The 17,343-nt window shown below is 44.1% G+C and overlaps 1 protein-coding gene across 1 annotated transcript in view; it reads right to left on the reverse strand.

Annotated features, from left to right (window-relative positions):
- The window catches only part of ccdc88c (coiled-coil domain containing 88C), a 236,155-nt gene that overhangs the window by 202,406 nt on the left and 16,406 nt on the right, over window positions 1–17,343 (reverse strand). Inside the window, exon 2 of the mRNA XM_041214940.1 lies at window positions 15,735–15,843. Coding sequence (XP_041070874.1) covers window positions 15,735–15,843 — 109 coding nt within the window. The remainder of the gene's footprint in view (window positions 1–15,734; window positions 15,844–17,343) is intronic.

Genomic DNA, 17,343 nt, shown 5'->3' on the forward strand with positions numbered 1-17,343 from the left:
TAGACTGATTGGAAACTCCAATCCAATCAATCCAATCTGGAAGTGTTAACTACAGTGACTGGGTGACGGGTTACACAGCTGTTCTTGCATCTCTGGAACTCATTTCAAACCCAGTTTAGGAAGAAAACAAAAGGATAAAAAAAGCCTTTGACGAGATTTTGAGATGTTTTAACCCAATCCCCAGCTCCCTCGAGTTCAGAGCACACATAATCCAATAACTCTCCATCTAAACCATTGCCAACCAATCAGAAAAGTTGTAACAATAGTTGGAGCTGAAAAGACAAAAGCCCAGCTTCAAACTTAACAATGGGATTTAAATATTGTTGCTCATTGTTAAAAAAAGTTTGAAAGTGGGTTTTGTAGCTACCACCCAACCCATCACAGCAACAAAAACGTGCATTTATCTAGCATGTTTAATGTATTAAAACACCCCACAGTGCTTTACAGGAGTGATTATCAGACAAAATTAGACACCAAGGCACATAAGATGATATTAGGACAGGTGAACAAGCTTGGTCAAAGAGGTAGGTTTTAAGCGGCGACTTAAAGGGAGGGAGAGAGGGAGGGAGGGAGGAGAGGGGATTCTAATTCAAAACAATAGAACTGCAGATGCTGGAAACCTGAAATGAAAAACGGAAGACAATGGAAACACAACAGGCCAGGCAGCATCTGTGAAGAAAACTGGGCAGGGTTGATGTAGAAACACATTCTGGGAGGCTTCTTAGACAGACAAATGAACTTTATTTACACAATAGCTTCCGCGTAGCCCCTCTTCCAGTCACTTTTTCCCCAGGAAACCGCTCCCTAGAATTTATTCCCCCGTGCAAGCCACACGTTGGTTGAACAAAGCACGTGACCCCTACTCAGTTGAAATGGTTGTAAAGTGACACTCATCACAGGTTAATGTTTCAGCGATTATGACTGTGCTTGATGAATCTGAAACGTGAACCCTACTGCCCTCTTTCAGAAAGGCAAGAAATACTGACTGTAACATCACACAGAGACAGTTGGTTAACTTTCCTCCTCCAGGCACCATGGACCTAAGAGGCGCTGGTAATCATGGACTTCTTTTGGATTGGTCCATGGTTATGCTTGGTTCAGTACTGCAGTGGTTTTCTGTTACCTTCCGCAGGTTCTGGCTGACCAGGAACCTCTCCAACTCTTACCACCTGCCATCAGGCTTATTGGGAGGATTTACAGGCTGATAATCAACCTGTTTGGCCATGTTTTTAGATATATAAAGGGTAAGAGAGAGGCAAAAGTAGACATTGGGCCACTGGAAAATGACGCTGGAGAAGTAGCAGTGGGGAACAAAGAAATGGCGGAGGAACTGAATAGGTACTTTGCGTCAGTCTTCACAGTGGAAGACATGAGTGACATCCCCAAAGTTCAAGAGAGTCGGGGGGCAGAGGTGAGTATGGTGGCCATTACCAAGGAGAAGGTGCTAGGAAAACTGAAAGGTCTGAAGGTGGATAAATCACCTGGACCAGATGGATTACATCCCAGAGTTCTGGAGGAGATAGCTGAAGAGATAGTGGAGGCATTAGTGGTGTTCTTTCAGCTATCACTCAAGTCAGGGAGGGTCCCAGAGGACTGGAAAATCGCTCATGTAACCCCCGTGTTTAAGAAGGGAGTGAGGCAAAAGATGGGAAATTACAGGCCAATTAGCCTAACCTCGGTCATTGGTAAGATTTTAGAGTCTATTATTAAGGATGAGATTTCAGAATACTTGGAATTGCATAGTAAAATAGGGCAAAGTCAGCATGGTTCCATCAAGGGGAGGTCATGCCTGACAAATCTGTTAGAATTCTTTGAGGAGGTAACAAGTAGGTTAGACAAAGGAGAGCCAATGGATATTATCTACTTGGACTTCCAGAAGGCCTTTGACAAGGTGCCGCACAGGAGGCTGCTCAGTAAGATGAGCCCATGGTGTTAGAGGCAAGGTACTAGCATGGATAGGAGATTGGCTGTCTGGCAGGAGGCAGAGTGGGGATAAGGGGGTCCTTCTCAGGAAGGTGGCCGGTGACTAGTGGAGTTCCACAGGGATCAGTGTTGGGACCACAACTTTTCACTTTATACATTAATGATCTAGACGAAGGAACTGAGGGCATCCTGGCTAAGTTTGCAGATGATACAAAGATAGGGGGAGGGACAGGTAGTATTGAGGAGGTGGGGAGGCTGCAGAAGGATTTGGACAGGTTAGGAGAATGATCAAAGGAGTGGCAGATGGAATACAACGTGGGCAAGTGTGAGGTCATGCACTTTGGTAGGAAGAATAGAAGCATAGACTATTTTCTAAATGGGGAGAGAATTCAGAAATCTGGAGTGCAAAGAGACTTGGGAGTCCTAGTCCAGGATTCTCTTAAGGTTAACTTGCAGGTTGAGTCGGTAGTTAGGAAGGCAAATGCAATGTTGGCTTTTATTTCAAGAGGACTAGAATATAAAAGCAGGGATGTGCTGCTGAGGTTTTATAAGGCTCTGGCCAGACCACATTTAGAATATTGTGAGCAATTTTGGGCCCTGTATCTCAGGAAGGATGTGCTGGCCCTGCAGAGGGTCCAGAGGAGGTTTACGAGAATGATCCCAGGAATGAAAGGCTTAACATATGAGGAACGTTTGAGGACTCTGGGTCTATACTCGATGAAATTTAGAAGGATGAGGGGGGATCTGATTGAAACTTACAGAATACTGAAAGGCCTGGATAGAGTGGACGTGGGGAAGATGTTTCCATTAGTAGGAGAGACTAGGACCCGAGGGCACAGCCTCAGAGTAAAGGGAAGACCTTTTAGAACAGAGATGAGGAGAAACTTCTTTAGCCAGAGAGTGGTGAATCTATGGAATTCATTGCCACAGAAGGATGTGGAGGCCAGGTCATTGAGTGTATTTAAGACCGAGATAGATAGGTTCTTGATTGGTAAGGGTTCAAAGGTTACAAGGAGAAGACGGAAGAATGAGGTTAAGAAACTTATCAGCCATGGTTGAATGGTGGAGCAGACTTGATGGGCCGAATGGCCTATTTTCTGCTCCTATGTCTTATGGTCTTATTATGGTCTTATTTTACAAACACACCTTCCATGGTCACCATGTCCTGAAGTGGGGCTTGAACTCACAGCTTCTGGCCCAGAGGCAGGGACGCTACCCACTGCATCACAGGACCTCCTCCCTCAGTTAACTTCACCTCGTGTTTGAATTCTGGTCTGGTCTTGCATTTATATTACATCTTTCATCATTGAAATGTTTCACACAATGCTGGAAAGTCTAGTGCAAGGGATCATCATCCCAGGTAAGTGATCAGCCATTTTGGGCTGAGGGGGAGGAGGGATTTCTCCACTCGGAGGATTGTGAATCTTTGGACTGTCTACCCAGAAACGTTCAGTCACTGAGACTAATAGATTCATGAGCACTAAGGGACTGGAGGGATAGGCAGATTAGGCAAGAAAGTATAGCTGAGGTAGAGTTCAGTCAAGAGCTCACTGAATGGCAGGGCAGGTTTGAGGGGCTGAATGGTCTACTCCGATTTCTTATGTTCTTCTGCATGGTGTTCTCAGTATAGCAGTGGCTGTTAGGGAAGCAGGCGAGGGCAAACTAGTTCTCACAACCTGTTGCAAGAAGTTACACAAACAACACAGTGGAAAAGTAGAGCAGTTATAAGGGAAATAGTCTCTGTCATCAGGAGAGCAGGAACACGTTCAACAGGAGGAAGAGGCCATTCAGCCCCTCGAGCTGGTTCTACCATTCAACCAAATCATGCCTGATCTGTACCTCAACTCCATTTATCAGCCTTTGCTCCATTTCCTTTGCCTAACAAAAATCAATCAATCAATCTCAGTCTTGAAAGCTTTTTTCCTTTATTCTTTCATGGGGTGTGGGCATCGCCGGTGAGGCCAGCATTTGTTGCCCATCCCTAATTACCCTTGAACTGAGTGATTTGCGAGGTCTTTCTAGAGGACAGTTAAGAATCAACCACATTGTTACATACGAACATACGAATGATGAGCAGGAGCTCCTCGAGCCTGCACCTCCATTCAGTAAGGTCATGGCTGATCTGAATGTAACCTCAACCCCACATTTCTACCTACCCCCGATAACCTTTCACCCCCTTGTTAATCAAGAATCTATCTTGCTCTGCCTTAAAAATATTCAGAGACTCTGCTTCCGCTGTCTTTTGAGGAGGACAGTTCCAAAGACTCAGAAAAAAATTCTCCTCGTCTCTGTCTTAAATGAGTGACCCCTTATTTTTAAAGTGACCCCTAGTTCTAGATTTTCCCACAAGAGGAAACATCCTCTCCACATCCACCCTGTCACATCCACCCTCCACATCCACCCTGTCAAGATCCCTCAGGATCTTAAAGGTTTCAATTAAGTTGCCTCTTACTCTTCTAAATTCCAGTGGGTACAAGCCTAACCTGTCCAGCCTTTTCTCATAGGACAATCCACCCGTTCCTGGTATTAGTCTAGTGAACCTTCTCTGAATTCTTCTTATGCATTTACACCTTTCTTTAAATAAGGAGACCAGTACTGTACTGTACAGTATTGTTAAGAGTTTGGAGTAGGCCAGATCAGGTAAGGTTTCCTCCCCTAAAGGATATTAGTAAACCAGATGGGTTTTTACAACAATCAATTATAGTTTCATGGTCACCATCACTGAGACTAGCTTCATATTCCAGATTTATTAATGCAATTTAAGTTCCACCAGCTACCGTGATGGGATTTGAACATGTGTCCCCTAGAGCATTAGCTTGGGCCTCTGGATTACGAAACCAGACACATTACCACTAAACCACCATTTTCCCTTAATTGTGCCACAATAACCGCAGCCTTCTGGGGAATGGGGGGAGAATTCCAGATCACAATTATCCTTTGTGTAAAAAAAAGATTCGCCTCCTAAATTCGGCTCTGTACCCCAGCTCCATGTAGAACGGAGTGGAAAATCTTTCATCAACACATTGAATTCTATCAAGTCTGCAGCACAGGAACAGGCCAACTGGTCAATGGCAGCATTCACATTGCACAAGACTCAGTCAATACAGTCAAGTGCAGGAGTTACTCAACCGCTCAGTGACTGCACTGAGTCGGGTTCTGCAGATTCTAAATTTAAAATTAATTGTAAATAGGGCTTGTAAACTCTTCTCTTAATGTCCAGTTTATATAAAAAACCAACAGCTTTAGTTGCTTCCCTGCAATTACAGTATTATCCTCTCACTGCCCTGGGGAATGGATCGATCCATTATCACAGTACGTTTAGCTCTCTACGCAAGAATCAGACCATAATCTGGTCTAATTTTTCACTATGTATTGAGTATCCTTCTTGTAATTTAAGCTTGTAACATATGTTTCTTACAATTTCAGAGGAAAAGTGAGCATGCTTCATAATGCCCCTTCAGTTCAATGAAAATAATAGATGGCAATTGATTTTGAAATTAAGCATGTCCACTGGAAGCACGCTCAAGAATTTAAAAGTACGGAGGCCTTTTCCATCAAATTATTGGGAAGGAGGGAGAAGAGAAACGAGAGAAAAGAGAGGAGAGAAGTAAAGATAGAGAAAGAGAGAGAGAGAAAGGGAAAAAGTGAGAGAGAGAGAGAGAGAGAGAGAGAGGGAAAAGCAGTGGGTAATGGGGGAGAAAGAAAGAGATCCAGTTTATAAAAATAGTTTCATACAGAGTCATGGAAATGTTTATAAGAATTTTGGCAGCATTTGGTAGGATACAAATCAACCTGGACTCAGTTCCGAGTCTGGAGATTCTAGCATTGGGATTGGTAGGTGATCCTGGTAATCCTTCTGCAATGATGGGAAGTGGGAGGGGAGAGGGGATGTTTAGTTTTATAAAACACATTTCAGGCCATCACAACATCCCAAAGGATTTCACAGCTGATTTATTGCTTTCAAAAGTGCTGTTAAGACAAGGAGTAAAAATCTTATTTATTACGCAGCTGCTCAGTGGAGGACTCGGGCAGCAGAGCTTTGAATCAGCTCAAGTTTGCAGAGGGTGCAAGATGGGAGGCCAGCCAAGGCAGTGCTGCAATAGCTGAATTTGGAGGTAACAAAGTGATGGGTGAGGGTTTCAGCAGCAGATGGGCTGAGGCAGAAGCAGAGATGGGTGAACATACATACATACATACGAGCATACGGATTAGGAGCAGGAGTAGGCCATTCAGCCCCTTGGGCCTCCTCCACCATTCAATAAGATCATGGCTCAACTCTGCCCTCCTGCTGCCTACCCCAGCTAACCTTTCATCCCTTGCTTATCGGGTATCTATCTTCCTCTGCCTTAAAATATTCAAAGGCTCTGCCTCAACCAACGTCGTTCGAGGAAGATAGTTCCAAAGACTCACGACCCTCAGAAAAAAATATTCTCCTCATCTGTCCTAAATGGGTGGCCCCTTATTTTTAAACAGTGGCCCCTAGTTCTAGATTCACAAGAGGAAACATCCTCTCCCTATCCATCCAGTCAAGACCCCTCGGGATCTAATGTTTCAAAACGAGCTTATAGAGACTGTCTTATTGATGGAGAAGATCAGTGGCCAGATTCTGCTTAGGCCCAAGTAGGACATCAAGGGTGTGGACAGGCTGATTCAATGACCTGGGAGGTGATGATGCCTTGGGAATTGAGTTTGAAACAGGAACTGGAGACAAAGGCTTTGTTCTTTCAATATTTAACTGGCTCAGCCAGTACCGGATGTCGGATATGCAGTCTGATAAATTAGCACAGTGGAGGAGTTGAGAGAGGAGGTGTTGGGTGCCAAATGTGTACATCTGAAGACCAACCTGTGTTTTTGGATGATGTCACCGAGGGGCAACATTTAGATGAGAAATAGGAGGGGGCCAAGGACTGATCCTTGGGAATTCCAGGGTTAATGATGTGGGGACAGGAAGAGAAACCATTGCAGGTGTTTCTCTGGCTACAACTGGATAGATGATCATGGAGAGCCAGAAGAGGGCAGTTCTACTCAGCTGGACAATAGAAGAGAGGAGAAGAAAAGAGTTGACGTTTCGAGTCCTCATGACCCTTCGACAGAACTTGCGTTCGAGTCCAAGAAAGAGTTGAAAGAGTTGGACTCGAACGCAAGTTCTGTCGAAGGGTCATGAGGACTCGAAACGTCAACTCTTTTCTTCTCCGCCGATGCTGCCAGACCTGCTGAGTTTTTCCAGGTAATTCTGTTTTTGTTTTGGATTTCCAGCATCCGCAGTTTTTTTGTTTTTAATAGAAGAGAGGTATTGGAAGAGGATGATATTGTCAACTGTGTCAAAAGGTGTAGACAGGTTGAGAAGGCTAGTTTACTGCAGTCACATAGCATGACAATTGTTACTTTAATAAGGGCTGTCTCGCTGTTTTGGCAAGGTCATGTCCAATCAGAGGGATTTAAGCATGGAATTGCAGCAAAGATAGGCACAGATTTGGGAGGTGACAGCAAATTCAATGGCTGAGGAGAAAGCGAGGTTGGAGATGAGGTGTGGTTTGCAAGGACAGAGGAGCTAATTGTGGCATTTACATCAATCACTGCTGTAGACCAGGAAATGTACAGCAAGGCCCCACAAACGGCACTGTGGTAATGAGCAAATTATCTGGCTGAGGGATAAGTATTGGCCCGGGACACCAGACAGAACTCACATGCTCTTTGTCAAAATGCTGCTGTGGAACCTTTCACATCCAACAGTGTAGCACTCCCTCAGCACCAGCCTAAATTTTGTGCTGAAGCCTTTGGAGTGGGATTTGAACCCGTGACCTTCTGACTTACCAGCCCACTCTCTCAGCACCCACTTGTGACATTAAACATGCTTTTGAAACTCCTCTGAGAAGCAAAAGCAACTTAGCATGAAGGAACGTGTATTCAAAGCATATGCGTTCTCAGCACCTCTGATATCAGAGCTACCTTGATAAGAATCTAGTGAGGTAGAGCTTCATTATACCATTAAATACTCTTTCATCCCAGATAATTTGTATTCCTTATGTATGAGGCAATGCAGCTTGATACCTTCATTCTTCACGCTAATCCTGCCCATTCAAAAAAGGATCAGGCACCAATTTTCCTGGCAGCTGACTGCACTAAAGCCTTTTAGAGATTAAAGAGAGTACAGAGATAGCGTGAATCAGTTATGTTTTATATGTGTAATTAATTCTATTTGACCCAAGAGGCAGCAAGATAATTCTGCAAACCTGCACAAAACAATCTCACTGAATCTGAAGGGAAGAACTCACGAGTGGTTTAATGAGCGTGAATCCATCTGGACCCATCATTTACAAGAGTGAAAATCTCAGGCATGAACCGATTGCGCGTTCCTAATGTGTTACTGTATATTCAATATATTTCCATTCATATTATATATTTAATATATATATATATATATATATATAAACTCAACAACTCATGCAGTTGAGTTCAGTTTTAACGACACCATGCCTGCCCAAATCCTCTCTAGATTGCAGGCATCTTTGTCGGTTTCCACAAGGAACGTGTCTTCGATGGAATGACACCAACCTCCTGCCCCTTGCACATTTCAGATACGTAGATGACACATTTGCTATATTTCAATCCGCAGCTGCATGTCAGAATTTCCTTACACACCCTGATGGGCTCCATCCTGCTCTCACGTTCACCCCTGAAATGGAGCAATGTAATGAGCTCTTTTTTCTTGATGTGCTAGATGAGGAATCCACTAATGGATTCTCCACTACTGTCTACCACAAGCCTACCTTCACTGGCATTGGGGTTCCTACAGCTCCATGTGCAAAAAAGATTGGATTTATCAGCATAAGTAGGGTCTGAGCCAACTGCTCACTGTGCAAGCTTGACGCTGAAATGGGGAACATCAAAGTCATCCGGTGGAATAATGGCTACCCTGATCAGATCATTCCTCGTGCAAGCTCATGAACGGGCTTAAGGCCGCTACTTTCGGTCCTAAAAAGTGCCCAGTCCATTTCGGATTACCCTGGAAACGTAAAGGGTCTCAAAAATTTGAGTAACAGGTGAAGCTAGCCATTCATGCTGTTACTGAGCAGTAGCAACACGAGTGACATTCGCCACGAACAGGACACTGCCGTCAAACCAAAAAGATGTTCTGCCTAGCACACAAACGAGTAATGTGGTGTATGAATTTCAGTGCCAGTGTAATGCCAAGTATGTAGGCTGTACATCCCAACTACTGATGCATCGTATCAAACAGCATGTCCCTTCGGCTGCTTGCAACAGACAATGTACTGACTGTACCCAACCTGCCCTTGTTTGCAAAACTAAAAACATAATATCCAACGTTAGATGTGATTCCACAATTGGACAACACTTGCTAAACAATCCTGATTGTGCTAAAAATGACTTAAGATTATTGGTCGGGCTCACAGTGTGGCTCACTTACACGTGCTAGAAGCTACATATATTCACACACGGGGCCCTGTCCTTTGCAGGTAGAAGGAGCATGTTCATGCATTGCTCTTTTGTCAACAAAACAAAAGCTTGGGGCACAGCAATTCTCTGGTTCATTCCCCATGGCAATGCCTTGACCAATCAGAGTCGACCTGTCTGGTTTGAATTTAAACAGAAGCTTGGCAGTTAACTGCTCCCTGGTGCATTCTCCATGACAATGCCTCTTCCAATAGAGTCCACTTGCCAACCAATCAGCACTCTCTTCTCATACAGTATAACTTGTTGGTTCCTTTACAATAGGAATTCTTGCAAATTCTGTCTTGATGAGTGCAAGACGAAAAGCTTCAACAGCATGTCTCTTTTTTCAGCTATATGTAACAAGAGGTAGTAGGAGGATGTCAGCTAAAAATCTGGACTTTGAGAGTTTATTACGCTTATGGTTACGAATATGTCAAGGTTAGGCCTCTGGACTAGCAGCCAGAAATTCAATTACCACCATGACAAGCTGTTTGCGAAATTGAATTCTCTAAATGTGGAATTTTACGGGCTGGTACCAACCAGGAAAATGAGGAGTCTTGTGGTGCCGTGGGTACCGTCCCCACCTCTAGGGCCAGATGCTCCAGGTTCGAGTCCCGCCCCAGGGCTTCTTGGCCAAGGAAGGTGCATTCATAATGAGTCCCAACAGCTTGATTATCAACCTGCAAACCCTTCCAACATGCACCAATGGCAGGCAATAAGAGTAGGAGAGACTCCTTGTCAAAACTTTGGAGCCACTATCCATAGCTCCAGACTACAAGATGTATGTAAAAGTGCATGTTGCCACAGCTACTCAGACTCCCTGAGTGAACTGTAACACACCACCATCAGCCAGGAAAATGATCATGATAGTTACTGGATTATCATAAAACCAAAACTGGTTCACCACTAATGTCCACTGGGGTAAGGAGACTGCTGTCCTTATCTGCTCTGGCCTACGCGTAACTCGAATTGGCACTATGCGATTAACTCAACACCCTCAGCTTAGGGTTTGGGCAATAAATGCCACCTTGTCTGCCTCACCCACATGCCAAGCAAGAAAAACATTATTTAGCCATTTTTCTTTCTGCAACATTGACAGGTGTGTTACAAAGAAAGCTGGTTCTGGTTGGCTGAAACTCTTTCTTCCCATTTTTCTCTGAAGTTGGAGATCAATGCTCAGCTGACTTTGTGCCGGTCAAATGATCAGGCTATAACTTTTCTGGAAGGCTACTGCACAACAGAGATTTTAAAGATTAAAGAGAGAGTACAGAGATAGTGTGGGCTGGTTAAGTTTTATGTGCAATGAAGTCCATTTGACCTGGGTGCAAAGCTCAGAAGGGAAGGTCCAAAGAGATTTAGCAGTCGACGAATAGAGATCACTAAAATTTATTGATCAGGAATAAAAAAAACAAAAAAAGTTAATAGAATGTTAACCTTTAAATCTAGGCAATGGGAAGAGGCTTTGCATCAGCTTGACAAAGCCCTGGTCAAATGGCACCTGGAGCACTGTGTACAGTTCTGGCTACCTTATCTTAGAAAGGATATACTGGCTTTGGGCGGTGGGAGACACAGTGCAGGTTTCCCAGAATGTTATGAGCATTCCTAGGGTTGAATTATGAGGAAGGATTACATAAACTGGGCTCTCCCTATAGTTCAAGTTGAGGAATGTGAGCGGAGCTGATTGAGCATGTGCTAAAACAGCCGACTGAAGGGGAGGAGCCAGACAGCGAGGCAGAGGGGTCTGTGGTTGTGGGCATGGAGAATCTTAGAGTGAAGTCCACAGCTGATGAAGCCTCTGCCATTGACGGTGCTGTGGTTGGAGGGGACAGCTGGGGAGATAGGCGCGGTGAGGGCTGGGAGCTAGGGGCTGAAGAGGGTTGGAGGGGCTTAGTGAATGTGGTTATCAGATGCCAATATATTTGGTGTACATTTCCAACTACACATCCAATCTTCAGTCTCCCTACATTCTCAAAAGTGTGATATCCATGTATGTTTTCTAACAGCAGTTTCAGTAGCTGAAACATTATTTTGGAACTATCTTACAGGCGAAGTTGAGCCAGCAGGTATTTACATGAAATTAAGATATTTTTTCTGAGTATTACACATCTCCCTCTCTCCTGTTGTTTGCGACAACAGCTATTATTAACTTAAATCAGATTTTTTTTTTAAAGTAAGGCCAATATCCTGAATCACCAGGAGGTGCAGTGGGTCATGTCCCTACTTCTGAGCCAAAAGCTCTGGGTGCAAGTCACTCCAGGACTTGGTGACCATGGAAGGTGTGTTCATAACAGGTTGATTATCAGCCTGTAAATCCTTCCAATAGGCCTGATAGCAGGTGGCAGAGAGGGGGGAGAGTTTACTGATCAGCCATACTGCAGAAGGCAACAGCAAATCACTGCAGTACTTTACCAAGCATAACTATAGACCAATGGGATGGAGGTCCATGGTCACAATGCCCTCTCAGGGACATGTACCTGAGGTGGGGGGGGGGGGATTGCATCACAATTAAATGAGGGCGACTCAGTAACTTCTGGTCAAGACCACTGGTTTCAACCTTTCTCTTCCAACTCCAGCAACAACAACAGGCAGATGTTCCAAAGACACAGAGCAGTAAGCAACTGAGTCCACCAAAAAAACCACCTGCATTGATATAGCACCTTTAATGTAGCAAAACATCCCAAGGTGCTTCACAGGCGTGTTATCAGATGAAATTTGACACCTACTCATATGGGGAGATATTAGAACAGGTAGCTCAAAGCTTTGTTAAGGAGCTGGGTTTTAAAGGAGGTTTGAAGTAGGAGGGAGCGAGGCAGAGGAACTGAAACTCGGGGCTTAATGTCTAGAAAGCTGACTTTGCCCCAGACACATTACACCGATTTAACTCACACATTCATAACACTGCTGTAGAATAAAACTGAAAGAGAAATAGACAGTGCTTTACATTATAGTGAAAAAGAAAACCTCCGCTACATACTCCATTTTGAGTGGGTGACATCCTTTATGTCAACTTAACTTCCCACTTCCCTTGCATGACCTTTGGCATCACTCAATGATAAACCGAAAACGGAAATGGTTTCAGGTGCCACGGATGTGGTCCATGTTAGTGTTAGGTAAATGCCGGACCACTAAAAGCCGGGAATGAGCTTCTCCGTTTATCCATCCATTTTAACGTGTTGGTGGCAGCTTTCCTGCAGTGTCCCAAAGGCATTACCAGCTCCTCACGTTCCCACTCTTCCTGCTGAAACAGTTACCCAAACAACTCTGTACTTTCCGGGCAGTGTTGGCCTGCGCCACCCTCCACACTGGGTGCATGACTTATCAAGATGGTAACTGGTAACTTGGCAAAGTCATAGAATGGAAAATAAAAACTGTTTTTTAATACACAAGGAAATGCAAGAAACAAAATAGCAACATCTGCAAGAATCACAAAAATCATCAAACCCTGCAGTACAGGAGGCCATTCAGCCCATCATGCCTGTGCTGGCCCTTTGAGAAGAGCTACACCACTAAGTCTCCCTGATCTTTCAAAAGCACGAACTCATGTGATTTTGATCAGGGCAGAATCTTTAACTCTATTCTGTCTAGATTAAGTTGGAATAGTGCGTGAAACACAAAGAATTTCTGAGGGATCACCTTTTATGTATATAAAGTAAAACAAACTTGTAGGGAGGTGATGGAATGTTAGCTTCTGACCCCTTCATCTCTCTACTGCATGGCGGCGTGGTTAGAGATTCAGCAGCCTGAGTGTTTAACCACTGATAGCAGCAGGGAAATTCTACCCTCCCCTACCCCATCCCAACCCTAATCCACCACATACTCCCTACCCCAACGTTCAATCTAACACACCTTACATTGCAGCAGTGGAGTCAATGGCAGATGGGGGTGGAGAGAAATCTCTTTGCATGTGTAGAATGGAGAGGGGATGAAAATGAGGGTGAGAAACGGGTCGCCGTCAGTAGTACGACACTGGCTCGAAGTAAAAAGGGCTGCCACATTTTCAATGTAAAATGTGTTAGAGATGAGAAAACAAATTCTTTGCCAGACTGTGAAACCCAGAAAAAAAACTATTGCCAATAAATTGTGCTTCTGCAGTCAATGGTGTTCTCAAAGGGTTAAGAGAGCACCTCGAGGCTCCTTGTTCTCTTTGTGCCTTGTTTATTCCGATGCAAACTGAACTAGCATGCATGGGCTAAGGCCATTACTTCCCCCCATTTTTGTATGTACAGCTGGATGTACCAACGAGGAACTCTGCCAAACCATAAACACAGTGGCTAACAAATCAGAAGCTGAAACCTCCACTAGACAACAGTTTTGTGATCTAACTAACAGTCCCATTATAGACTTCCAGAATGCAAATCAGCCATTGAGCCTGCCTGCCACATACAGCCATGCCTCAACACTGAGGCTTTGTTAAATCCAACTGATCTTTCTGTTCCTCATTCCCAACTACATATCATGCATACAGCAGGATTTCTCCCGAGAAACTTATCACCCATTCACTTCAACACACTCAGAGCATTGCTCGCTGCAAGTCCGCCCTTTATAGAAGAAAGGGTGTGCATTTAGGAGGCACCTTTCACAACCTCCGGACATCCCCAAGCGAACGTAGAATCTTTGACATGTAGTCGCTGGTGTGACCATAGACGAATGGAGCAGAGAAGGAGCCAGTAGCAATCCAGTTAGTCCCACTCCTAAGTACTTTTCCCCTATCCCTGTAAATCTTTTCTCCTTCGAGTATTTATCCAATTCACTTTAGAAAGCCAGTATCTGTAGCCCACCACCTTATCAGGCTGTGTTCATTCCAAATCCTAGCCACTCGCTGCATTAAAGTTTTCCTCATCTCGCCCCTGGTTGTTTTTGCCAATCTCTTTAAATCCATGCCCTCTTTGTTGTCAACCTTTCAGCCACTTGACACAACTTCCCTTTATTTAAAATCATGAAGGGTTTAGACAAAAGTAACTCCAATCTCATAGCCTTCTCTGTTCAAAGGGAAACAAACGCCAGCTTCTCCAGTCTATCCGTGTAGCTGTAAAACCCTCAGTCCCAGTTAAATATCTTCTGTCTGCCTCTCCAGAGCCTTCACATCATTCCTAAAACGTGTCCAGGATTGGTCACAATACTCCAGCTGGGTCTAAACCTGTGTTTTATAAAGGCTTGGCATGACTTTCTGGTTTTTATACTCTATGCCTCAAGCTACAAAGCCCAGGGTCCCTTGTGCTTTAGTAATCTGCCTTTCCTCTTCAGAGATTTCTGCACAAACCCCCCTGGGTCTCTTTCTTTTTGCATCACCAAGCTTCTCTTGTACTCAGGCCTCAGGGCTGTTCTTCAGTAAATGTGGAGAATCGGTCCACTCAGGGGAAGCACGAGGGAGGATTACAAGGACAGAAGGAAGGAATCATTGCCCTTGTCTCATGTTTGGTGCAGGAAGGGAGTTGGGGTGGGGGTGGGAACAAAGTTTTGCCTAAAGGGACACAAAGGCTGTCTTTATAGCTCAGTTGAAAATATGATATGCAACTGTATTGTACAGACCAGAAAGACCCAGGGGGATTCCTGCTCTATACTGTTTTATTAGTTCTCGAGTGACAATTCACCAGCACTCCTGTGATTGGCTGTGGTGTTAGCCCTGATGTAACAATTCACCAGCACTCCTGTGATTGGCTGTGGTGTTAGCCCTGATGTAACAATCCACCAGCACTCCTGTGATTGGGAGAAGTCAGGGTTCATAGTCCTGGTCACAATCCCAATGAGCAAACCTCAACCCTCATCACCTCCAATGAAAACTTGTAAAAATATTGGAAATTGTGTCTTAATTGTTTTTTCACCATGGGTCTAACTAGATAATCACCCTCCCTCTTTAGATTTTCACTTAGCGAAAGGCCCCTTGGGTGTGCTACCGGTGGAGTACACCTGTGGCTTCTGAAACTTTGCTCTGGGAGCACCCAGTATCCGGCAGCGCCTGTTACCCGGGAGCACCCAGTACCCGGGAGCACCCAGTAGAGGAGGAACGACAATATCAATCTGTCCCATTGATAAAAGTTTTTCAAAACGCTAGCATGCTTTACAACCACAATTCAGTAAGACATCCACATATAGGGCTTGGATGATAGATTTGGAGTTTATTTTAAATGCCATCACCTTGTTCAATTCTCATTAAAAATGAGCAGAGTAAAGACACTCTCAGAGTGTGAGTTTAAGACAGTTTACTCAGCGCAGCAGGAAGTGGTGGTGGCGGGGGGGGGTGGGGGAAGAGGTGTGTGAAAGAGAACAGAAATATCGCTTACATCTGGCAATGCAGTCCCTTAAAAAAGTCAAACCACAAAAGGCAGGAAGTTGAGTGCAGTAATGGAAGTCCATACCTGGTAGTAATTCTTTATATGTCTGACTAATATAGTCAGGTTCTGAACACGCAAGTTGACATCATTGTTGACGTGTTTGTTGACTCTTTGATTTGTTGGCCTTGGGTCTCTAAATCAAAAATAAAATCAGAAAGAATATGAACAAAATAACGCACTCAATTTCTGCCCATCCTCCCCCCGATTAGTTTTTTTTTGAGGGGAAATCTCTTCGGTTTTATCTGCTTTGTTTTATCTCCCCACACAATCGGTAGCTGAGAGCAGAGGCCCCTGGACACACAGCAATGCTTTGTCACTTCTATTTTCATCGTCACTGACTGGCTTATTTCACACCCTATTGGAAGTTGCACTTGTCCCACCTCAACCAATTTCCAGTAGAAATTTGGCTGGAGACCAGTTCAGGCAGCATGAAACCCAATATCAGGGTTTTTAGACATTTATAAATTTTGCTCCTAAACAAGTTTTGTTAGGAGCAGGAAAGGTTAGGAGTTGCTAGTCAATCTTAAAAACAAAAATATCAATATATTCATAGAAACTGGCAGCACAGAAGGAGGCCATTCAAGCCATCATGCTTGTGTCAGCCCTTTGAAAGAGCTACCCAATTAGTCCCACTCCCTTGCCCTTTCAAAAGCACAAACCTGTGTGATTCTACACAAAAAAAATATCAGAAGACATGGGGATGGTGCAGGAAAATGATGTTGAAGCAGATGATCAGCCACAATCTCATTGAAGGATAGGGTGGGCTCGAAGGGCTGAATGGCCTATGCCTGCTCCCATTTCTTATGTTCTTCTGATCAGGGCAGAATTTTTAAACTCTAATCTATCCAAGTGAAATTGGAACAGCACAAAATGCACAAATAATTTTGGAGGGGCTGCTTTTTTATATAGATAAAGGACAACTTGTAGGGAGGCCAGGATTCTTACCTTCTGACCTCCATCATCTTCCTGTTAAACGTTAGCATGGTTATAGTTTCAGTGGCCTCAATATTTAATCATTGATGAGTCAGCAAGGAAAGTACAACCCGCCACCCCCACCGCCCCCCCCACACCAGAGACAGACAGACATACACACAAAATAAATGTTTCTTAATGCCTAAAAGAAAGGTTCTTATAGTATTCCAGGAGTCCAGTTAATAGTATGTTGGGGAAGGGAGAATTCCCTTCATGAGCTGTGCCCATAGCATTAAGTGTCTCTCTTAATACACAACTTGAAATGTGAACTCTGCTTATCTCTCCACAGATACTACTAAATTTGAGTGTTGGCAGCATTTTCTGTCCTTATTTCAGATTTCCAGCACCCACAGTATTTTGTTCTTATGTCTCTCTCTATTGAGCAATATTGACCACTAATATTGATCCTCCTGTTTACACTCTCTGTACCTGGATCTTCACACTAACAGCAGGGTTCGAATGTGGCACTGGGTGGAAGTGTGATTCTCTAAGCAGCAAGGCTGCTGATGTAAAAGTGCTTGTAGAGCATCTATAGAGACCAAGGAGAGAAATCTGCTTGTCTTAGTTCACCAAACGGTCCTTCCACTGTACATGAAACCACAGGCCTGTTTTACTGCACTGCTACTGTGTGTGCTGTGTGTTACTTATTAACTTTCCTGCT

The sequence above is a fragment of the Carcharodon carcharias genome, chromosome 20 (assembly GCF_017639515.1).
Source record: "Carcharodon carcharias isolate sCarCar2 chromosome 20, sCarCar2.pri, whole genome shotgun sequence".
Lineage (NCBI taxonomy): Eukaryota > Metazoa > Chordata > Chondrichthyes > Lamniformes > Lamnidae > Carcharodon > Carcharodon carcharias.